The 23,935-nt window shown below is 56.0% G+C and overlaps 2 protein-coding genes across 13 annotated transcripts; both read right to left on the reverse strand.

Moving 5' to 3' along the window:
* Positions 1–772: 772 nt before the first annotated feature.
* TPD52L2 (TPD52 like 2) lies at positions 773–20,118 on the reverse strand. Of its 12 annotated transcripts, none has more exons than XR_006292840.1 (10): positions 19,918–20,086; positions 16,014–16,159; positions 13,853–14,001; positions 12,817–12,876; positions 7,965–8,066; positions 6,446–6,506; positions 4,936–4,962; positions 4,030–4,071; positions 2,906–2,954; positions 2,344–2,408 (listed from the first exon to the last, which is right to left on the reverse strand). XR_006292840.1 is itself a non-coding variant. In XM_043553388.1 (9 exons), the coding sequence occupies exons 1-9, from the start codon at positions 19,934–19,936 to the stop codon at positions 2,313–2,315; spliced, it is 690 nt and encodes a 229-aa protein (XP_043409323.1). In that variant the 5' UTR covers positions 19,937–20,086; the 3' UTR covers positions 773–2,312. The 12 variants fall into 12 exon arrangements, 10 of the variants coding, with proteins under 10 accessions (XP_043409323.1, XP_043409322.1, XP_043409327.1 ...); XR_006292841.1 differs by having other exon boundaries at positions 4,030–4,074; XM_043553388.1 differs by lacking the exon at positions 6,446–6,506 and having other exon boundaries at positions 773–2,408.
* Positions 20,119–21,849: 1,731 nt separating this feature from the next.
* ABHD16B (abhydrolase domain containing 16B) lies at positions 21,850–23,467 on the reverse strand. The gene has a single exon (XM_043553386.1). It carries the CDS (start codon positions 23,465–23,467, stop codon positions 22,064–22,066), a length of 1,404 nt encoding a protein of 467 aa, XP_043409321.1. The 3' UTR covers positions 21,850–22,063.
* Positions 23,468–23,935: the final 468 nt, after the last annotated feature.

The raw sequence follows: 23,935 nt of genomic DNA on the forward strand, positions 1-23,935 counted from the left end.
GGGGAACCGGAGCCTGTTTGGACTTCTGAGTCTTGCAGATTGCCTCAAAACGATGAACTCCCAACAAAGGAGCCCTCAAACTGCCCTGGGTCGCCTCACCAGTATCCCTGCACACACCCGGAGGCCTCCGGGCCCGCCTCCCCCGTGCCACCGTCTCAGTTCACAGTTCATGGGAGCTCCCTTCGCAGTTGATTTGCTCCAGGCCATCGTTTACCTCTGTCTGTCCTCATGGTCCCACGCACAGAGGGGGTTGGAAGGATGCCACGGGTTCTCTTACAGCAGCCACAGCCACCTCAGTGAACTTCCTCCACCTGAGGAGACTCAGGAAGAGCCCTGCACCTGACCAAGGGACACACGTGGCTTCCCTGCGCCCCCACAGCTCAGGGGTCACTGCAAGTAGATGCGCGCGGGACTCGGGCAGCTCGCACACCAGACCCAGGCCCTTCGGTGGAGCAAACTGTCTTCAGTGCCTGGTTTGCAGGACTCTTGCTTGCTCAGCCTGACCCAACCTGTGACCTGGCTGGGTCCTCCTCACCCTCCACACGTCCCTCCTCAGACGCCCCACAGGCTTGTCACCACGGCACCCTCTCACAGTGCGTCCTGTTTTAATTCACAGGACTGAGGATTTGGGGGTCTGCGTTTGAGCTGAACCTGCTTCCTGCTGCCCCTCCCCAGGGTGTGGGCCCAGGACAACAGGGACCTCCTCTGTGGGTTTATCTGCCACTCTTTCCTCACCTTCACGGAGGAAGAAAGACAACCACACAAGTTGGCATAGGTTCTTCCCTAAAGGAATGCTTTATTGACAAATTACCCATTATTTCCTTGAGGAAAAGATAAATGTTCCTACGCTTGAATCCTGCCTTCTCACCACACCCCATCTGAGATTCTAACCCTGGAGAAAAAAACCCCAACGGTGTTCTTCCCATGGCACAGGCACGGACGACAGCCCCCCCGCCCCAGGGTGTCTGAAGTGAGCAGCACTCCGGGTACCAGGGAGCACAGCAGGGTCTGCCAGCACAGAGCCCGAGGGCACGGCTGCTCCCTGCAGCGAGCACACAGATGCACGCACAGGGGACGCCTCTGCCTGCTGGGAGCCAGCCAGTAAGGCACGGAGCTGCCCCTGCAGACACCCCCCCCAAGTGGGGGCCCGAGAGACTGCTGGGGTGTGGCAGCTTCAAAACAGGAATGAGATCTGTGTAGCTCCTGAGAAAAGGCAACAGCAGAGCTCCAGGTGACCTCTGTGCAGCCCACCTGCTCCTCACTCAGCCCCCGTGTGGGGCAGACGGGTGGGTTGGAGCCGATGAATGCAGTAATGCATCCCGATGCATACAGATGGCCAGTAATGAATGCATCAGCCATTGGGGGCGGGGGGGGGGGGGGGGGAAGGGGCGGGCGAGCTTGCTTTTCTTTCTCCTGCCCCGCATCCTGCCCCAGGGAGGCCCAGGAGCCCTCTGGCCAGCAGCTGTCCCAGTCCTTGAGAGGAGAGAGAAGCAAGCTTCATACGCTGGATGAAGCCCATCAGTGAAATAAAACACACCAATGGTCCAGGCCACCCTCAAGCTAGATGCCAAAGTCTACACAGTGTCAAAACCCACTAAAGAACCCTTATTTTTATATATAAAAACATTATAAACAAACAAAGCATAAGGCGATGTAAGGCTTGTATTTCAGCTTGAGTCCAAAGAGATAATGTTTCCTAACTATGAGACTAAAGCTTCGCTTAGCTTTAATTTTTGAAAAATTCGCTGCATTTAAAAAATAAAGAATTTGCTTTCGTTAAAGCTAGATCATTAGTGTAACAATTAGGCAGTTGCTGATAACCAGTTTCTTTTCTGGAGGGTTTCAGAAAATGCACAGTTTTCTTGTTTAGCGTTTGAAATAAAAACTGAGGATCAGGTAGGACTCTCTGGATGAATCTTCCTTCTGTACATTCCTTCTGGAACTTAGGGAAGGAGAGGTTTTAGGAAATACCACTTATTTTACGCGTATCACTCTCCCGTCCCTTCCACGTTCTCATGAACCCACCAGATTCCCAAAGGGCCCACTGCCCTGTCCACCCCTGCAGCCCAGGACGGACAGCACAGTGGTCCTGCGTCTACCAACTTCAGTGTAAAGCATCTGCGTACAAAACTGTGTTCTCTAACTCATGCGAGCGCAGCAGCCAGGTCCACGTGTGAACGGCACGACTGTCCTCAAAACCAGCTCTGCACGCTCGCCCACGGCCTGGCCGGCTGTCCCGCTGCAGAGGTGCAGTTGTGGTGATGACGGGTGGGCCTGCACGTGCTCCGAGGCTGGGCAAAGCTGCGACGGGCTTAGAAGGGCGTGTGGTCGGGCAGGGGCTTGTCATCACTCCCCGTCGGGGAGGGAAGGTGGTCACTGCCATTCTCTCTGCCACCTACAACCTTAGACTACGGGTGGGAAAAGACCAAGAGAGAAAGACCTGAGACAGAGCACGCAGAGCCGGGCAGATCCCAGGCCAGCTCAGGTCTCTACGGAGTCTACAGAACTTGAATTCTGATTAGCGTGAATCCTGATTAGCAATAAAAAGGAACAAATCGCTGACACAAGCAACAGGCTAGAGGTACCTCCAGGGATTTATGCAGCGTAAAAAGAGCCAATCTTCAAAGGCTCCATGCTGTATGGTTCCAATCATGGAAATGGAGAGATCACTAGTTCTGGGGGTAGGGCAGGAGGAAGGAGAACACAGGGAAGGATTACCGTGGGGATCAAACTGTTCTCCGCCTTAGCTGTTATCAGTGTCATATCCTGGTTATGTCACTTCAAGATGTGATCACTGGGGGAAACCGTGTAAAAGGTACAATGGCCCTCTGCATTAGCTCTCGTAACTGCACGTGAATCCACCACCCCAGCAAGAGAATCAAATGAACAGTCTGAATACAGTTACCTTTATGGTCCCAACCCGGTCTTCAAAGGACTTAAAGGTCGCAGAATTCCTTTAAAGAGAGAGAGAAAGAGAGGAGATGTCGGTGTAGGGAGCAAACAATTGTGCTGCTTTCCTAAGTCTGAAGGGCCTCAGGGTTAGGATCAACCTGCAGAAAAGATCCCTGATGGCACCCTGAGACCTCACTGTAAACATGTGACAAGCTGAAAAGGAGAGGGGGCGTGCCCAGAAGACAGTCCAGGCAAGGTCATTCTGGAGGCTTCCAGGTCAGAACAGGTCAGCCACACCTGCCAACTCCAAGAACATTAGACCTGCATGCCGCCAGCAGGTGCAACCCCGGGTGAAGTGCAGACCTCTCGACTGAGCAGTGGACGAGATGTGGAGCACATTTCTGCTGCACCCTACATCCACACATGCTGAAGTTATGGAAGGTCCCAGGTACTCCTGACACCAATCTCTCACGGAAATAAAGGAAAACGAAGGACAATTCGGAACAAGTGAGTGAGGAGGAGGCAGAGGAGGAGAGAGCAGGCCAGCCCCAGCCCCACCCAGCACCCTCTTATACAACCAGTTCCCTCCCTACCCTCGGGCTTCTAGAAGCAGCCCATCAAGGACCCCCAGATGTGCGATGGGGTGTGGCAGCTACAGAACAGGGACAGGGCCTCTGCTGCGGCACCGCAGGGCAGGAAACATGAGTGGGAGGCTTCCAGGAACAGGCCACAGCTCTGGGTGTTCTAAGGAGACCAGGACTCCCCTCCAGGTGCAAATAAAAGTTTCCCGTAACAGGCTTGGAGGCGCCTGAAGTCTTGTGGGTGCCAGGTATGTGTATGAACCTCTCTGCCCCTCCCTGGCCCAATACCCTGGGCAGCCCTGGAAGGTTCCAGATGGAGCCCTATTTGATACACTGGTCTCCTCTTAGCCTCCCCCCCCACTAGCTCTTCAGCCTAGAAGGGATCTTTCCAACCCCTGGCCAACAGGAGCCTGCCAGGGAGAAGATGGCCCTTGGCTCAGGGATATGGGGAATGTGAAGCCGACTGGCTGGAGCCACCCCCTCTCCCCGGCTCCCCCATCCTCCCCCCTCCCCCCCCCCCCCCCCCCGGGAGCTTGGGAGCACGAGTGCACATTACCTCATGGCTGGCATACTTATCGAGTGGCGGATTGAAGAGTTGCTGCTTGGGAGCGTGTTAGAAGCAGAGAAGGAAGCAGGAGTTACCAAGGGGATGAGCCTGGCATTCAGCACACCCATCAGCTCACCCACACAGAGACCCGGCTTGGCAGGGTGCGTGAGCTCTGGTCACCACACACAGAAGGGCCCCTGGCCCCGGGAGGAAAGGACCCCGGGCTCCTCTCGCTGGCCTCCAAAGTTGCCCCAGAAATGGGACAGTGCTGAGAGAGAGCTTTAAAATAGGAAACTAAGAAGACCTCGGCCTGGGGCTTTAAAATACCTTTGGTACAAATAGCTATCAGATGTCCTTACTCGACTTCACAGCAAATGACTTTTCGGCAAAAGAGAAACAACCAGGTCAAGTAAGTAGAAATATTTAAAGTCACACGTTGTTCTAGATTTGGTTCCAGGCCTCCGAGCCGGAAGCGTGTGTGATGGGGCAGCACTAGTATCGGGCCGGACATATGTGCCTGGGTCAGCGTGGGGTGAGGACCACCCAGGAGGATGCCCCACAGGTGCCCTGACGTTCCTGGCCCTCGAGTGGTAAACGAATCCACTTGCAGGGCAGGAGAGAACAGGAGGCACCGAACCCGAGAACGGAGAGTCAGCACGCCCCCCTCCCCGCCCCCCCCCAACGTGAACACGTCTCTTCTCAGGAAGGACGCTGTCAGGCTGGGCTGGGGGCTGGCGATAAGCCACGCGGTCACAGCCCCAGGAGCCGTGAGCTCCCCAGCAGGCTGCAATGCCTGGCAGGCCTGGCTGTGCCAGCTGGGGCCGAGGTGCACAGCCTGCCACAGGCCAGCCAGAGACCACCCTGCCCGGAATCAAGGGAAGAGCCTTCCACAGGCACGCCCCGCATCAGCCTTACCTAAACGAGTGGGAGAACGGACGGGCCCTGAAAGGCAGCAGCAGGAGGAGAAGAAACGCAGTGTTAGGAAAGGGAGGCTAGTGCCCACCCCAGCCCCTCACTCAAGCTCCAGAAGGCCACGCAGGGACCCCCGTGGCCACCCCGGTCCCTGTTCTCAAGCCCCAATTCTGTGAGAGGCTGCCGCTCCCTCACGCACGCGACTGGCCCCTCTGCGATCCCACCTGGGTCACGTACGAGGCACCTGCGTGTCCACGACCCTGTCCGGAATTAGAGGGATGAAGCCCCAAGGACAGGAGCAGCGCAAAGGGGTGGGGTGTGCGGAGGCGGGCTGTACGACCCTCAGGGCTTCAGCTGAATGAGGGTGCGCACACGCATGCGACAACAGGACTGGCCGGGACACCCACGGGGCTGAGCGCCCTGCACTCCAGCTGGCAGATTCCAACCTAGAAACACGCATGTCTGGGGGCAATACGGCCATGTCCTCCACTACCCAGCCAGGCCTGCTCACGCTCTGGAGGCTACCCCCAACATGAAAGTCATTTCAGAAGCATTCAGAAGATCATATGAGGCTCAATTATGTGGTCTCTTAGGTGGGCAGCAGGCCCTGCCATCTCTTGGTGGGAGAAGGCAGGTGCCTCGTCAAGGCTCACCAAGCTAGACAGAGACCCCTGCTTTAACCCAGGCTTTGACCCAAATCCGATTTCCTCTCCCAGTCTGCCACCTCCTACCCCAGGGCATGCAAACAGCCTCCCAGGCCGGGCTGCTCTCGGATAGGCCTCTGCAGCACCGTGATGCAGGGCAAACATCTCAGCACACAGAAACCTCCCTGGACCTCTTCTGCATTCTCAAGAAGTGGTGAATTCTCAACCTCAGCTCAACCTGAGACTACGGGGTGAGGCAACGGTGGACACATCACTGACCCCAAGACGTCAGAGTTCCCCACACCCCTGGAAACACAGCAGAGCAAAACTGAAGAGCCCCATGGTGAGGCGCACCAGCAAACAGGCCAGTCCGTCTGAGCACCTTGACTATGTGGGACCTGGTTCTTGTCCCTGGAAGCATGGGTGCAAACGTGACACACGGCAGTGAGGCCGGGCACGTGACCTGAGGCTCCTCGCCATGGTCAGCAGCACACCCCAGTTCCCGGAGCAGAGAGCGGGACTGAAGCAGAGACGGAGAAGTGAGGTGCACCGTCCAAAGGGCCCGCGGGAGCTCCGGACAGTGCCAACGCCCTGCACACGCCCAAGAGGGAGGGAGAAGGCTTGATGTGAGCGAATCATGCCAGAAGTGACAGGGACGTTCCTAGTGAGAATGTAATTTAGGCACAGCACACATTTATTGCTTCCTTCAAATGCTCTGTTATCAGACCAGCATTTCGAGGAAAGGACCACAACCCCACACACAGCTCACCCCAGCAGCGCTGGGATGGCCCCCCCACGCCCTCCATGGCAACCCCTGGGAGCAAGGCCAGGCCACCAGTGGCGTGTGATCAGTCTGTCACCAGGCTTACCACAGCACGGCTCAGGTGGCCAAAGCAGGTGTCCCACAGTGCAGCGGCGATGGCGTCCCATCTAATTTCAAATGAGATTCGTTACAGGAACACACCCACAAAGTCAAGCCTTAGCAGATGACTGTGTGGCCGAGAGGGACCGCTGCAGACCCCCCTTTTGTCACTCAGAGCCACATCTGCAGGCTCCAATCACAGCCACTGTGGACAAGGCCTACGTTTACAGGGTGACCCAAAAGGACCCCCCAGCCATAGCTGCTCAGGAGCATGACCAGATCTCCAGTTGTGAGGCCGTGCACTCCTTAGGACAGAGGAAATACACAGACTGTGTACTGATTGTTCAGCCTCTCTGAAAATTTGCAATTTTTCTGAATAAAAAGCGGAGGGGACTAACTACATCCAGCAAACAAAAGGTGAGCACGGCCCTGGGCACGAGCCACGCGGTATGAGTGTCTGTGTTTTCACCTCTGGCTACATGGTCAGGCCAGAGCCCCCACCTTGAGGCCTCACAAGGCAACTGCCAGGCAGGTCTGTGAGGCAAGGAAATGCCTCACCTACGCAGGCAGGGAGGGAGGCCACCTGAGGATAAGAGGAAAGGGGCCAGAGCAGGATGGGCTCCCAATGCTGTACTCCAAACGCCAAGCCCACGGGCACTACCACCGCGTGATTCTCAAGTCTGAGAAGAGAGGAGCCTCAGCATGGGGTGGGGGCTACAGGGAGGCATCCCCTGAAATCGCTAAGTGAAGGGACCGGTCCTGAGCGTGGGTCAGGGGCCAGGGCAGGGCTGGGCAGTAACACCTGGGGAGGAGGGGCGTCCAGGAAGGACACCACACTGCCGCTCAAAAGTGCACGTTTGATCTTAGCAGCCCCGAGAGGGACGCCTCGCCAAGGGCAGGGCTAGGAGGTAGCCAAGCCAGGATTCACACCACAGCCTCTGGCTCCAAGGACCAGTCTCCCTGGCTCAGTGCCGTGTAGCAGAGGGGGCCCGGCGGATGCAGCCACGTGTGCTCCACCAGATGTCCAAGCTGCCCCCAGGCCCTGCTTGAAGCACTTCTGATGGCCATGAAGGTCTCATCAACTCTGGGAGAACATTCAGTTGGGGCCCCTGGCGTGCAGCCACACACACTCTGAGATCTGGGCTGGGCAAACACTGCAAGGAAACAACACCCTTGTCCCGGCTGGCTTGCCCAGAGCGACACCCCACCCTGACACCGACCTGCAGGCAGAGTCATCTTTCATCCGTGGAACTTCAACGGCAAGCACCCACCTTTACAGATCCCAAGCGCTAAGTTACCCAAAGGAAACAACAATCCCTGCCGAAGAAGCACAGCAGTGGCGAAGAGGCAGTCCACAAACAAGGGGACTGTGAATCGACTGCCCCAGGGCTGGCGTGCCCACACCTACAGCTGCCAAAGGGCCCCGGAGGGTCACGTACCTGAGCCCCAGGCCCCCTCAGAGCCTCTAGTGGATCTAAAATCCCCAAACCCTCACCCGACTGGCCTACCCAACTAGGGTGTCTCACCTCATATCTCCGAGCTTTCTGCTGATGGCAGAGCCCACAGTGGACAGGGCAGCGGACGTCTTCTGTCCCGCCTGAGAGAAAGTTTCCTGAGTCTTCTTGTAGCTGTAAAGAAAACACCAGCTGAACCAGCGCAATAGGAGAAGCAGCCACCACCCATGAGTCAAGGACACCACGTGCCCAGAGAGAACCCCAGGGGACAGAGGGTTAGTGAGCACGTGTCTGGCCACCAGGAAGGGGACTGACAGCAGGGACAAAAGCAGCACGGCCAGATCGCAACCTCTGAGCTCTGCAGTAACTGTTTTCTGACCTTATTCCATCTCGTCTAACGCTCAGGTAACCCACCTCCCCTGACTTCTTGCCACAGCGCTAACTGCCCGGCAAGTGGGGCGTCCGCCTGCTGCAAAGCAGACAGACCCACAGAGGCCCTGGGTCTGAGACAGAAGCCAGAAAGGTCCCCTTGTTCTGTTACTGTATTCAGGGAGCTTCTCATGTGAGAGCTCCACCATGCCCATTGGGGGCGGGGGTGCCCTGGACAGTGTGGATGTGTGGCCTGTGGTGGGCTGGCCGCTCAGACTCTCGGGAGCCCTCCGGCCCTCAACCCCCTGTACGGTCTCACCAATCCTTTCAGAACTGAGGAACCTTCATCTCATGCCATCAATGCCATCGTCCCTAGTGCGAGGGGTGGCCCTGGATCACAGCAAAGACCACCCTTTCTAGGCCTTCCTGCCCCAACCATCCACAAAGGGGGGGTGCATCACACAAGACATGGGTCCATGACCTCAACATCTGTGAGACGGGCACAGGCAGGATGCCTTGGCTACAGGGACAGCGAGGACACCCTTGGGCTCGCCTTGAGAGTTAATACTTGGAGCTGCCAGACCTTGTCCAGATGCCACCATAAACAAAAGATACCGCAGCCTGAACCCAAGGGCTCATTTCTGGCCAAGCTGACATGTTGCCCTAAGGAAACAGCTTGAGACGGCAAGGCTCTCGAGATGCCAGCCTTCTCTCTGAAATTACTTTCTGACGCCTTGTTCGTGTCACCAGGTCACAGACAGCACCAGCATTGGGTCTTCGGAGTCCTTCCCTCCCGTCCACTCCCCCAGTGCCATCCGGAGGCTCCACTGTGATCACGTGCTGCCCTCCTCCCTCACCTTCCCTCCCGAGCACTCCAGGCTGCCCGTGAGTCCCTGTGCCACCCCATCAAGTCCCTGTGCCACTCCATCAGCAGGGAGGCCCAGCCGTTCCCGTAGCGCCGCGGGGCCTCAGGCTTCTTTGGTGCCCGGCAGGGTCCAGAACTTAAAATACGTGCTTTCCAGAAAGTGAGTTTAAAAACACATCGTAGGGGCGCCTGAGTGGCGCAGTCGGTTAAGCGTCCGACTTCAGCCAGGTCACGATCTCGCGGTCTGTGGGTTCGAGCCCCGCATCAGGCTCTGGGCTGATGGCTCAGAGCCTGGAGCCTGTTTCCGATTCTGTGTCTCCGTCTCTCTCTCTGCCCCTCCCCCGTTCATGCTCTGTCTCTCTCTGTCCCAAAAATAAATAAACGTTGAAAAAAAAAAAAAAAAACCACATCGTAGTCACTAGGACAGTGAGTTTATCTTAGCTGCTGGGAAGGTCAGTAAATCCTGGAACACGTTAACAGAGAGAAAATAATCTAAAATCTTTACTGTAAGACTTGCCTCGGGATTTCCTCAGGTCCATAACGAAAAAACTCTAATTCTAAATCCAACCTTTAGACAAACCCGACCACCAGAAACCCCTTCCCCTGTGATAGCCAGAAACTGTCACAGAATGGAACAGGAATGGAAATGAAACCCAACCGCCTGTGCAGCTGCAGCCCAGAGAGCTGCGTGTCTGGGATCTAGACGGGACCCCCTGGCACAGGGGCAAGGCCTGCTCTAGAGGGGCAGACCACAGCTGGGTCTCACTAAAAACCAAAGTCCACACGCTCCTTTTGGGAGGGTTTCCACAGACTCAGCGGTCATCCTCTGAGGGACCTTCCATCCCGACAGAGCCTTTGCCAGGACCTGGCACATACACACAGTCGCCTCGGGGTCGGCAAAGCCGGCAGGAAAGGGACAGAGAAACCTGCTGCGTGTCCCCCACTGCACGGCCTGCTGAAGGAAAGGCTCTGGGACCTTCTCTGGGGCCCCTAACTTGCAGTATCTGTTAGGGACCCCACCCTTACCCCCACCTGGTGAACTGCTTTCACTTCAAAGGGAGTTAAAACAGATCACCTGCGAGCAACAGACTTGGAGCGTGCTCGTTATTTATAAAACACTAACTACAAGGTTAACTGGGAACATGCAGGATATTTGGTTTCAGACACAGGGTCAGAAAATGTCTTCAAGCTGCTTCTCACGAAATAGCAAACGTTTAAGGTCATGTTAATGTTCTGTTCGCTGAAGTGAAACGGTCTGAAGCAGAGGATTTAAGGCAAAGTCCTTATAGAATTTCTGCCTGCACCCACAGGGCCAGGTGTGGGGAACTGCACTTGGAGAGACCACAAGCCCGTGCCGGGGATCCTTGGTGATGAGGAGGAGTGCCCTTGGGGTCACTTAGTACGGAGCTGGCCGCTGAATGACTGGCAGGAGAGACACTGGCTCGTGGGCCATTCCGAAGGGGAGCACCCCCACGGGAGACGGACCGGAGGCAATCTCCCCCACTCCACCACCCTCAGCACTTCAAGTGTGCGGAAATGAGGTGCCACAGGGACCCCTTCTGAAACGGGAGCCTCCAAACCAGGGCACATGCAGTGCAGGGGCCGAGGGGCTGTCATCAGCCCCAGTGGAGAGGCCACGCTCAGGCCGTGAGGGGACTGGGGGCCGAGCCAGAGTCTGCACGCAGGTAACCTCAGGCCCAGACGTGAGGAAGGGTGCTAGGCTGTGCCACCCTGCCTAGCACCCCTTCGGGAATCACCCCCAGCTCTTGGGAAGACAAAGGTGTAGGAACGTCGCCAACGCCAGCCGCCAATGCCAGCCTCCCCCGCCATCAGCAAACTCTGCGGTCAGCGTGGGGCATTCTCCCTCACCCTCCCTTGGTGGCTGCTCCCACTCCAACCCTGGGTGGGCACGTGATCCCAGTCCGGCCAGCCAGGTGCGTTTACGGCTCCCTGACCACGGGGGGAAGCCCGGGGGGAGCCCGGGGAGACCCGCGGCGGGCAGTCCTGCCGTTGGGCTGCAGCGCCACAAAGATTCAAACCTGCCCCGCTGGGCACCCTCTGCACCGTCCAGGAGAAGCCAGCCTGGCGACACAGCCAGCGTAAGGAGAGCCCTGGTCAGGTGAGCCCGGAGCAGGCCTCCCCTGCTTGCAGGCTCACACTCACCCTGCCGTGCTCTCTGTCCCGTACGAGGAAAGGACTCCATATAGCAACTGGCAACTATGCCCGGTGCCACCTCGGCACGCCTGCAGCTACGCTCTACCAAGGGGAAGAGCCCAACCAGGCGGTCGTTCCGCGACGCAGGACACAGCTGCCGCCACGGCTAGCCGTCTGAATCAGAAGCAGCGGCTGAGACAAGAAAGGATGAGTGGCGTCAAAGCTGCGCGTGCCCAGCACAGCCCGCGAGCAGCAGCACGACGGGCACAGACGCGGGCGCTTCCCAGCCGTCCCAAGTTCTCGGTCATCCTCCGGCGCGCTGCTGGCTGCAAGTGATGCCTGGGAGTGGCCACCGCCTGGCAAAGCGCTTGAAAGGGCATCCCCCCGGCCACTTCCACGCCCAGAGCCACACGTCTCTTCCAGAGGGATCAGAATTGCAATTATTTGAGACGGCACTCAGGTCTCCTAAAGCTCTTTTCAGGTAAGTCCACACTGTGAGCCTGCCAGGCGTCCCAAACCACACAACATCTGCGACTTGGTGACGGACCGTCCGATGCGGCCCCGGGGACACAACACACCGGGACTCCCAGAGCACGTGCGGCAACGACACAGACAGCGTGAACCGCCACAGCCCGCCAGTGCCCGCCGCCCCTTGTGACGTCAGGCTGCAGAGACCACACGTGGAGCCAGCAGACCTGGGGTCCCGGGGACCTTGAAGACAAGCTCAGTAACAACCAGTTCCTTTCAGGCAGACACAGAAGGACTACCCAAGTTCTCTGGTATCCATGACAGCACTTCCTCCTAAGTAAGAAATGGAAAAAATCCCAGAAAGTGACTATTTTAAAACATTACCCCACCCTGTTCAGAGGAATTCTAATTAGATTAGAGTGCAGATAAATGAAGTGCTATGACCTCAGATAAGACGCCAAGAGTCGTTCTGAACCGTGGCTTTGACAGACACAGAAAACTATCCATGTGTGTTTCCTACTGTGCTCATGTTCCACATGGCTGACAGCTCGATGCCCCTCAGACCAAAGAGACTCCGTCGAGACCCCACCAGCAGGGTCCAGGCGGCCCCCCCAGCCTAAGAACCACCCCAGGGACGAGGGAAGCTCTGTGAGCCCCTCGGCTGCAGCCACGTCTGCAGGGAAGGAAGACCGAAACAAAGGCCCCAAATCACCGTCCGCACCGGTCGGTGCTTGGCCGCTTTGCCTGCTCAGAAGGCTGGGGGGCGCCTACCAGACAGACGTGCTGCCCAAGGCCAGCCAGGCCTCTCACCTAAGGGGCGCATCCGCGTCAGCCAGAGGGAGGGTTTCGGCGTGGCCTGGTGGCCAAGTGAATCTCCTTCAGTGACTACCCGTTTCACGGAAAGTAGAGTGTCCTTTGCGTTTAAGAAAAATCACGTAACGGCAAAATAAGCAAAACACACCCAAACTAGGTTTGTGCCAGGTGCACGCAGCCTCCCGGTCCCTAAGAGAATGTCAAGAGCAGGAGGAGGAGGAGGAGGAGGGAGGTGCTGATGGCAAAGGCACTCACAGGTCTGACTGGGTCACTTTCTCATTCCACTCGCCAAGTTTCTCAGAGGTTTTCATATAGCTAAAAACAGAAAGTCTGCGGTGAATTATTTAGAACAATTATGTCAACTCAGGTTTCAAAGCACAGCTGAAATTCCAGGGAAGACAAGGACTGGAGAGCGGGAACGTGACTCTCCAGCCGGCCTGAGACCAGGTCTACTGGTGCTGAGCACCTGCTGCGCAGGCCCGGGGAGGCCCAGGGGGGCCCGGGCGCTGACAGAACCAACCAGTCCTTCGCCTGTCACGCCCAGGGAGCGCCTGGTCATCCCATGGGAGACAGCCCTTCGGGAACAATACTGCTGTGAGGAATGAGGAAGGCACAGCCGCATCCCCAGGATACTTCTCTGGCAGCCACCCTTTGGGATTCAAACCCCGCGATTCCCTAGGACAGAGAAATGGGTTTCTTAGGTGATTTTTTTTTTTTTTTTTATAAAATGTGATCGATCTGTCTGCAGGGATGTGGCTTCTCAGTGGGAGACATTTACCCCCTCCCCCCGCCCCACCACCAGCCCTGGAGGATACATTTCAGAGGAGCCATGTAGCTGTACTCCCCAAATTCAGAGGGCAAAGTCACACGTGAGTCAGAAGTCCTAGGGCTGTGACCACATCACGCTCATGAGAAGGACTCACATCCACCTCAGCAGACACTGAGCTCGGAGGACCACAGGAAAATCAGTCTCTTTAAGGACCTAATTAGTGTTCTCTCAGATTTGTACCCTGAGATACACTCTCATCAATTTCTGCTTGGACAACTAGCTAGTGCATCCATCCACCTTTTAAAAGTATGTGTAGACTCTAAGCTCTTGGAAGACATGCCAGGGGCTAGGCCAAGGACTCAGGGCCTCTGGCTGGCTGCCTGCAGACAGGGATACTTGATCCCCCCGTTCTGTGAGGCACCTTGTCCCCAAGCACATAACATCCTACTGGCGAGCCGGGGGCACCAGCCTGGCGAACGCCCTCCAGCCTCCAGGGCACCTCTGCCGCGGGCAGGTACCTACGCGGTAGAGACCTGCACATCACGCCAGCTCCTGGACAGGTTCTGTTTCAGGCCCTCCAAGGCGGAGAGGCCCAGCTTCCTTTTCAGCTCTCCACAGTGCCTCTCCTTGGCTGCCAGGACCTGGCGCAGAGTGACAATTTCCTCTTCCACCTGCAAAAGCACAGTTGACTTGATTGCAGGAAGTGACTAACATCCTTACACACACAAGAGGTTTCTCGGAATTACGTAAGGACTTTCCGCTTACAGCACATAACTTGTCTTAGGAACAGAGTCAACAACAAATATCTCTTCTTATCTGGAACCAGCACCCCGCTTCTTGAGAACTGTCTCTTTCCCTCAAGCCAAGTGGTTCTGGCAGGGCTACCAATCACTGTGCCCACCCATGGATGACCAAGCAAGGCCTGTCGGAGCTCTGCTCTGGGACGGGGCACAGGTGTCGGAAGAGATGATCCCCTCTCCCTCCAGGCTCTGAGTCTGGGCTCAGAAGCTGGAATTGCTGGCAGCCAGGCCCTCTCTGCACGGAGAAATTCCACATGCACTGGGAAGGAAGCAGAGCTGACAGACAGATGGATGGCCAAGACTCAAGTGACAGAGCAACGGCCTTTATGACAACAAGTATGTTTCCAAGGTTAGCTCTAGGCCTCGGCAAAGGCAGTTACTCAAGCCAAAAGTAAATTTGAATTTGAATTCAATTTAAGTTTGAATTTAAGTTGAATTTAAGTTTGAATTAAGTTTGAATTCAACTTAAGTTTGAATTCAATTTAAGTTAGAAAGAATCCTGAAAATAAACACCTGAAACTGCTCAAGCCCTAAAATTAAAAAAAAAAAAAAAAAAAAAAAAAAAGATGCAACTTGAGAAGGAAGCATCCTCTGGAGCCTGACTACCCTAAAGGTTTTGGTTTTTAGCTCCTGCATCAATAGCTACTCTAAAAAAGTCTTTCCCTTGGGGCGCCTGGTGGCTTAGTCGGTTAAGCGTCTGACTCTTGGTTTCGACTCAGGTCATGATTTCCCAGTTTTGGGAGTTTGAGCCCCATGTGGGGCTCTGCACTGAGTGTGGAGCCTGCTTGAGATTCTCTCTCCCTCTCTCTCTGCCCCTCCTCCACTCATGCTGTCTCTCTCTCTCTCTCTCTCTCAAAATACTTTAAACAAAAAAAAAAATGAAAAAAATCTTAAAGTCTTTCTTTTAAAAAAGTGATTATTTGAAGTAAGGCAATAAAAAGTCGCTCAGAGCCCTTATGTCACTAGTTTTTCCAGCACAAAATAGTTGAAAAAGAAATAACTTAGAAACATAGGATCACCCAATCAAATTGTTACTAGTTACTCCAGCAATAAGGACCAATGACTAGAACATTCCACCCATGGTGTGATAATCAACATGGCTTGAGGCTGTGCAGTCCAGCTGTCTTGGGGACACGCACGTTGAAAACTTTAAGTGACATGAGCTTCTGCCGCTCAACTCTGAAATGACTGAGTGTAGCCCATAAGCTTCACCGCACTGCCCGCTGCTGCTGTAACCTTCACTCAACTCAGACACTGCTACATGCTTTCCCCCAGGGTCTGAGGCCTGGCCGTGGGGCTGAGGATCATCTACACAACTAGCTCTTTTTAGACTCAGGATGCATCAACACAGGATGCCAGCCTCTGCCTGATCGGATGCTATGCTCAGATATCAGCAAGTTCATCCCCCAGATTTTGAACCTAAGTGAGTTGCTGTTAGACTCTGTATCACACAGAAAAAAGGAACACTCCCAGCAGTCAATCTGAATAAAAATTATACTTGCAGGCTTGGGTTAATTACCATTTCCTCTTAAAGGACTCTCACTTTAAAGATCACATGAAGCACTTTTTACAAAAAGAAGAATCTTTAAAGGGAAAATGAAGATCCAGGGGCGGATAGTTTGTGGGGTCTGGAAATTGTCAAGTGTTAATCCCAACAAAGAAACCCCCAGTAGATGGTGTGCTCAGAGCAGCTGTTCCCGTGTGGACACCCTCCTCACGGTACCCAAAGCACCAGGCACACAAAAAGCGGCCGCAAAGAGCAATTTCTGTGGGACTCTGGGAATGACCTCCCAGGGCAACTTCTGCAGAGCACAGACAGCGTTATGGCCCCTCATCAGCCTGAACTCACAGTCACCCCTAGACAGATGGCGAAGACTTAGCACCTTTGCGAGCTCAGCCCTAAGCTCCTCCTCCTCAGCCTCCGTCAGACCCTCAACAGCAGGAGTCTGGGCGGCCACCGCGGTGTCGACAGGGACATCTGTCATGGAGTCGGACAGCAGACCTTTGTTAGGAGAATTCAGGTTGATATCTGCCAGAGACAAACAAAGTCAGAAATTGTCAATAAGAAGTTACAGGGAAGTAAATAGGGTAGAGGTCTCCACCAAGGGAGAAACCAAGGGTGAGGCCAGGTTACAGGGGAGTCGAGGGGGCCGTGGAGAGTACTCTGACAGGTTGTCGGGATGGTCTGGGCCATTAGGCCAAGGACATCTCAAGCCACCCAAGGTGCTGCTTCAGGGCACTGGAAAGGCTGGCACAAGGCAGCCAGACCTGAACTCTGCTTCCCTCAGGATAATACACTCTGCGGAGACAGGAAACCTTTGCTACAAACAAAGCAGCTGAACCTAACAGATCTTCTAATTTTTAAGGCAAAGAAACGACACGGCTGTAAGCACAAGCACCACTTTCAATCAGCCGATCTGCAGAGCACGTGCTCCCATCACACACACAAGATGCACGGGCTGGTCACACAGCCCCAGCAGGGAGTCGGCAAGACACAATTCCCCCGGAGTCTGTTCTCGCCCCTCGTCCCACAACAACATGCAGGGAGGCGCAGAGACACTGCTTCCACACCTCCGCTATACCCAGATCAGGTTCCAATTCCTGCAGGCACCATTTCCTCTTCGAGTTAAATGCATCTTCTTGCCTGCACTAACAGCGGACAAGATCCCACACAAATAAAGAAACATGGGTCTGCTTTAGTTCTTTCCAACTCCGAACACACGACCGTCCTTCAGTAGCATACAATCCGCACACGCCATGAAAACAGGCTTTGTGTGGTGTCCAGCACTTTAGAAGTAAAGGCATAGGGACACCTCACTGGCTCAGCCGGAGCAGGATGTGAGTCTTGAGCTCCAGGTCGTGAGGTCAAGCTCCATGTTGGATGTAGAGATAACTGAAGTAAACATTAAAAAAAAAAAAAAAAAAAAGAGGGGCACCTGGGTGGCTCAGTTGGTGAAGCGTCTGACTTTGGCCCAGGTCAGGATCTCACGGTTCATGGGTTCGAGCCCTGTGTCGGGCTCTGTGCTGACAGCTCGGAGCCTGGAGCCTGCTTCAGATTCTGTGTGTGTGTCTCTCTCTCTGCTCCTCCCCTGCTCACACTCTGTCTCTCTCTCTCTCTCTCTCTCAAAAATAAATAAAAACATTAAAAAAAAATGTTTAAGGGGCACCTGGGTGGCTTAGTCAGTTAAGCATCCGACTTCAGCTAGGGTCATGATCTCACAGTTTGTGAGTTCGAGCCCTGCATTGGGCTCTGTGCTGACAGCTCGGAGCCCGGAACCCGCTTCAGATTCTGTGTGTCCCTCTCTCTGCCCCTGCCCTGCTCAAGATCTCTCAAAAATAAAGAAAACATTCTAGAAAACTAATAAAAAATAATAAATTAAAAAAATAAATAAAAACAAATGCACAAAGGTTGGGAAAAAAACTGCCCGTAGTTACAGATATGTTTCTCTACTGTTGAAATCCTACAATCTGCTAAAAACAGACTGTGCTTAAACTAAAGATGCTCTAGGGGCACCTGGGTGGCTCAGTTGGTTAAGTGTCCTACTCTTGATTTCGGCTCAGGTCATGATCCAAGGGTTGTGGAATCGAGCCCCGTGTCGGGCTCCACACTGTGCTAAGGGTGGAGCCTACTTAGGATTCTCTCTCTCCCTCTGCCCCTCGACCCCTTCTCTCTAAAATAACAAAAAAAACCCTACAAAGATGCTCTATTCAGCTCATTCCCTTCACATGTCCCACACAGCTGGAGGTTAGCACTTCCTTGGCACTTGATACACGTTTACCAGATGAAGCACAACCATTGTTTTTATCAACTGATTTGGGTTTTTTTAAATGTTTATTTATCTAATTGTGATCGGGGCGGGAGGCCCAGAGAGGGAGAGAGAATCCCAAGCAGGCTCTGAGATATCTGCATAGAGCCCGACCCAGGGCTCAATCCCACAAACCGTGAGATCATGACCTGAACTGAAATCAAGAGCCAGAGGCTTAACCGAGTCACCCAGGTGCCCCATCAACTAATTCTGATTTTTAACTGAAATCAACCCACATAACTTTACTTCATGTGCTGTGTTGAATCTACTCAAATTCGCTAAATGCCTTAAAATTTCCACAACCTTGCTCTTCTATTTTTTTAATTTTTATTTTAGAAAGAGGGCGAGTGTAAGTAAGGGAGAGGAGCAGAAAGAGGGAGGGAGGGAGGGAGAGAGAGAAAGAGAGGGAGAAAATCTTGAGCAGGCTCCACACAGGGCAGGGCTCAGTCCCACGACCCTTGGGACCATGACCAGAGCTGAAAACAAGAGTTGGACGCTCAACCGACTGACTTCAGCTCAGGTCAGGATCTCACAGTTGGTCAGTTCAAGCCCCACATCGGGCTCTCTGTCAGCACTGAGCCTGTTCCAATCCTCTGTCCCTCTCTCTCTGCCCCTCCCCTGCTCTCTCTCTCTCTCTCTCTCTCAAAAATAAACATTTTATAATAAGGGAAGGTAGGTAGGTCTTTGGACTGTTTCTGCCTATAAAGCTAAGGGTGGATCCTGCAGTCACTCCCAGATAGAAACTGGGCATTCACCAAACATGCCAAAGCGCCGCACAATCATTGTGTGATACCAACCTCACCATAGCCCTGTAGGTAGATGCCATTCGCACGCTGGTTCAGAGGAGACCGAGGCAAGAAAGTGTCACCAAAAGACCTACAGAGTGTGGGGCTGGTGCTGTAGGAGAAACTAGGGGGCTAGAGTCCCTCCTGGGTGAGTCCCAGATCTCTAGAGCTGTATAAACTGCATGGTGATAATACAAGGAATAATCTCAAGGGTTTATTCTGAAAATGGAAAAAGGACGTCTGAGAAACAGGTTTGGTATGGTATTCGGCATACAGTAAGTGCTCAGTGTTTTCTGTCACTCTGTGGTCAGAATCCAATGCTTGTGATACTCACCTATATTAGACATACTCGTCAAACAGCGAAAAACCCGAATTTAAAACTGGCGGCTTTTGATGTTCAACTATTTTGTAAGTAGACTGCAGAGACAGGAAAATCTACACAGTGTATCAGAATCTAGGAGTTCTGTTTAATTAATACGCTGATCCAGGTCAAATGACAGGAAAAAAAAAATCCTTAAATTACCCAGGGTAGTCATGTCAACATAGGAAGTTAGCATCTCTTCTGTACCAGAATGAAAGATGGACTCCCATCACCTTCTCAAGATTTTAATCTGGGCCCGCTCCACACCCCCAGCGGCCATTTCAAACCGGTCAGGGGTGTCTGTTCTGGAAACTGGCCCAGTCTCGGTGTGCCCTGACTCACTGCACCCTTCCCCCTTGAGACAACCCCTAAGAAGCCTGGGCTCCGAGCAGCGTTGCCACCCAAGGGGCGCTGCACTGAGCTCGAAGATGGTTCCATCTCCCCTCCCCTCCCCTCCCCGGGAGAAGCGCACAACACATCGGCCCTGGTGCAGGGCCGGATGGAGTGTCCTCGAGGGCCCTGCGTAGGGAAGGAGGGCGGTCGACTAGGCAAGCGCCGGGAGGGGGCATGACGACAGCTGCCCGGAGAGAGAAAACCCAAAACTCTGGGGACGAGGGGAGGGGTGCCGGGGAACCGGTCCTCGGAGCGGCCGCAGGGTAAGTTGGTGAGTGGTCCAAGCCGGGGGCGGCAGACGCACGCCCCGGCCATCGGGAGCTTCGAGGCCCGGCGCGTGGGAGCTGAAAAGGAGCCACGGGGCGGATAGAGGCGGAGGGGATTGAGAGTCTGAGAAGCGCGGGCTGGGCCCGAGGAGCGAAGGCGCCGGGCCCGCGGGTACCTTGGCCTGCGGAGTCCATGTTCAGGCGGCGGCCGGGCCGCGGCTGGGGTCGGGACCGGGGTCTCGGGCGCTGTAGGAGCCGAGCCGGCCGCACCAGGACTCGCTCGCCGCGCACACAGCAGCCAGCGGAACCGCCTCAGCCACCGCGGCATTACGTAATCAGCGGCGCGACAACCCACTTCCGTTTTGACGCGTGCTCCGCCTTCATCCCACCCCCACTAACGGTGTCCAATGAGGACTTTGTTCGGCCCCGTCCCTATTACCTGCTCCAACCTGATTGGCGGAAGCTGCGGACGAAGCCGGAAAGGGAGGGCGGGTTCGTAGGCACTGCCTCCCGCGTCGGCTCCACCAGCGAGACACACAGGTAGAACGGTCCGAAGGAGCTCGGGGAAGGTGGGAAGTGGGAGGACCGTCCAACATGGCGTTATGAAAAAGCGGGGTTTGGCGTTTTTGGAGGTCTCGAGAGTGTTTACCGCTGCTCAGGAGTGCCGTGGCTCACGCACCGCACAGACCGTTTGAGGCCCGACTTCCTGATTTTGGAGTTAGCTTCTCCCTCCAGTTTTTAAGTCCTTCCTCTTTATGGGGATTTTTTTTTTTTTTTTAATTGTGTGGGAGTTACGCAGAAAAAGGAGTGTCTGCGATTCGTCCTCTAGCCCTGCAGGCGCCGCTGCCCTCACTTGGCTGGAGGCATCTCGCTCCGCACGCACCTGCCCCGGGTCCCGTGCACGCACAGCTGAAAGGCGTGAACTGACCTGCGGGGAAGCCTTCGCGCTTCTGTGCTGGGTGCTCCCTTCCCCTCCGGTGTTCTTTCACTTCATTTTCACAGCAACCTGATGAGCCAGGTGGAGCCTTCCCCACTTTACAGGTGTGGAAACTGAGGTTAAAGTAATTTGTCCAAGATCGCTCAGCTAGTTGTAAAGCTTCCAGCAAATGCTGGAACAAGAGTTTGCCGGACTTTCTCAAAGGAGAGGTGTGAAACCACTAGCGGTTTCGCTAAAACAAGCCCTGAAACTTCCCTTCGTTGGCACCTAAATAGCCACTGGAAGCGAATTCTTAAATGGTATTGAAACCCTTCAGGATCTGACTTTTCCGGACTGCACTCTCCCTTTCCAGCCAACCCACTCTGCATGTACGGATCCCTCTGTGGAAGGCCCTTCCTCAATCTGGCTAACTCCTCTTCCTGTGTCAGCTCAAAGCACACCTCACCGCAGGTGTCTTCCTGGTACCTAAGGTCACCTCTGGCTTGCACTGGCCTAGGTGCTTCATGGCCATGTCCTGCTCTGGTGCTGTCAATTATAGGTCTGCCCCACTTGTCTTCTTTCGGTTTTTCCAGAGTCTCCTGCACTGCCCGCTCTGACTAGCCCCAGTCCCCAGGTGCTGGGGAAGGCCAGTAGTCTCCCCCCCCCCCCCCCCGCCCCCTTCATGCAGTTCATGGCAGATGGTAAGGAAGCAACTGCATTGCAGATGGTGGCGAGCAGAAGGCTTGTCTCTCATTCTGTGTTACATCCTTGGACCCAGGAACGATGCCCAGCCCAGGCCTGGCTCAAATTTGCCTTGCCTAGCAAATGAATGGTCAGTGCAGGTGTGTCTATAGGCCACATGGACATGCCACTGTGAGTACCTGTTACTCTGAGTCTGTTGTCCTTTCCTGTCGAAACCAGGAGTGTGGAGGTGGGGAGGGGACCCTAGAGGCCCATCATTACTAACTCCTGGTGAGGTCTGGCGGCTAAGACCTGCTTTATAGTCTGCCGATGCCAATGTCCTCTCACAGCTGGGGGTGACTTGTACAAACCCTTCCTCACTCAAATTTCCCAGAGCCATTGTGTATCCTGATCCAGGATAAGGGTACCTCCCGGGGCCCCACAGCCTATGCTCCCATCATCCTTTTGAGGTGATCAAGGCACCCATCACACAGTGTTGCCATAAACTGGGTCAGGTTAATCTCTACATTCCCTTTAGAAGCTGGGAGCAGAATGGGACGTCCACAGGTGTTTGAGGGAGAAGCTGAAGGAGGGAAGGGGGGAATCACCCCGGTGAGGGAGAGCACCAGTTCCGTGTGTTCCATCTCACCCTCCCCCAGACACCAGGTCGGGATCCCCAAGGCAGGGCCAGCTTTACTGGTTTCCCGTGTGGGGAGGGGTGAGGACTACAGCCTCCAGGGCAACTGGAAGTCCTCCGGTTCCAGCGGACTGAAGTGAGTGGCCTCCACGTTCTTGAGGTGTCTGCGTGCCAGGAACAGCGCGAGCTGCCGGCGCCGCCGCGGGCTCAGGTCCTGGCCCACGAGCCAGGGGAAGGCGAGCCCGTGAGGCCCCCAGTCCTCCTGCTCGTCCTCACGGCGCGCGCGGTAGGAGCGCAGCAGTGCTCGGCACCACTCGTCATCCACGCGGTAGCGCGCGTAGACGGTGGCCTCCTGTGCCAGGCTGCCGGCGCGCAGCCAGCGCGTCACGACCGCGAGGCCTTCGCGCGCCATCACGACTGGGTAGCGGTGCTGCAGAAGACGCAGCAGCAACTCGTTGCCGCGGTTGCCCTCCACGTCGCCGGACGGCAGGGGGCGCACGTGGCCCGAGGTGCTCACCACGTCGTCCAGCGTGCGCCGCAGCAGCAGGACCGGACCGGGGTAGCAGCACAGCTGCTCCGCCACGTTGAGGTTGAAGTGCTCGCGCACGGTGCGCACCACCAGCCCCTTCCAGCTGCGGGGCATGACCTTCAGGGCCAGCGGCACGAGGTCGTCGAAGGTGGCGTCGAGCACCAGCGCGCCCAGCTCCGGGTAGGTCATGGTGGCCCAGGTGGCCGTGAAGCCACCGATGGACCAGCCGTAGACCACCACGTGCGCGGGCGGGAAGTGCAGGCGGTGCAGCGCGTACTTGACCACCACGTCCACGGCGTTGGCGTCATGCTGAGGGAACGGCGCGCCCGTGCTGCCCCCGAAGCCCGGGTGGTTCCAGCCCAGCACCGAGTAGCCGGCCTCCAGTGGCGCCGACAGGCAGCCCATCTCATAGAAGCCGGCGTTGCCTTCGCAGCAGATGACGAGGCGCAGGCCGCGGCCGTGGCTGCCCGGGTGCTGGCGGCGATCCATGAACATGGTGTCGATCTCGTTGCCGTCGCGGGCCACCAGCTTGGCGCGCCGACCGCGGTAGCGCTCCACGAGGCGCTCTTGGCCCTGTTGCAGCAGCGGCAGGAGCGCGCGAGTCATCAGGAACATGGAGCCGGGGTACACGAGCCAGCGGCCCAGCGAGTGGGCCAGCATGTAGCTGGCCAGCTGGCCCGGCAGCTCGCGGATCTGCTGCAGGAGGCACTGCGCCTGACTGCGCGCCCCGCGCGGCGGCCGGCCGGGCGCGTCCCCGCCCAGCGCCGCGCCCCGCAGCAGCCACACGCCCGCCACGGCCGTGGCGCACGTCAGCGCGCGGTGACCGCCGCCACCCCCGCCGGCGGCGCGCACGTCATCCCAGCGGAAGTCCACCGGCCAGCTGCGGAAGTTGTAGGTGTAGTTGGCGGTCAGGTAGATCTTGAACACGTGCACCAGGGCCTTCACGAAGCAGACGACACACATGGGCGTCAAGGCTACCAGGCGCTCGGCGTGAGCCGTAACGCCAGGTCGCCAGGTCCGGGTCGCGGCGGGAGGCCCAGGCCCGGCCCGGCGGGCAGCTGCAGGGGCCAGCGCAGCGCGGGGCTGTCTTGGGACGTGCCTCCTCAGGGCTTGGCCCCAGTGGCCTTTATGACCTGGGCCTTTCAGGGAGAGGGGAGGCGGCGCGGACCAGCTTTATGAGTCATTGTCGCTGGGGAAAGAGGCGACACCCTGTGATGGGCACACAAAGGGTTCCAGGGCAGGGGCGCGCAGGGGGTGGGGGGTGGGTCTCGAGTTCTGCCCCGCCCCCAGGACCTCAGGCTTCGGACCCTGCAACCCTGCGGCGACCACATCCTCCCCAGACCTTCCTGGGCCTGCACCCTCTCCAGGCCGAGTTCACCTGCCTTCCCTCACACCTGGAGCAGCATCCACCGCCCTCCTTAACCGAAAGCG

The sequence above is a fragment of the Prionailurus bengalensis genome, chromosome A3, assembly GCF_016509475.1.
Source record: "Prionailurus bengalensis isolate Pbe53 chromosome A3, Fcat_Pben_1.1_paternal_pri, whole genome shotgun sequence".
NCBI lineage: Eukaryota > Metazoa > Chordata > Mammalia > Carnivora > Felidae > Prionailurus > Prionailurus bengalensis.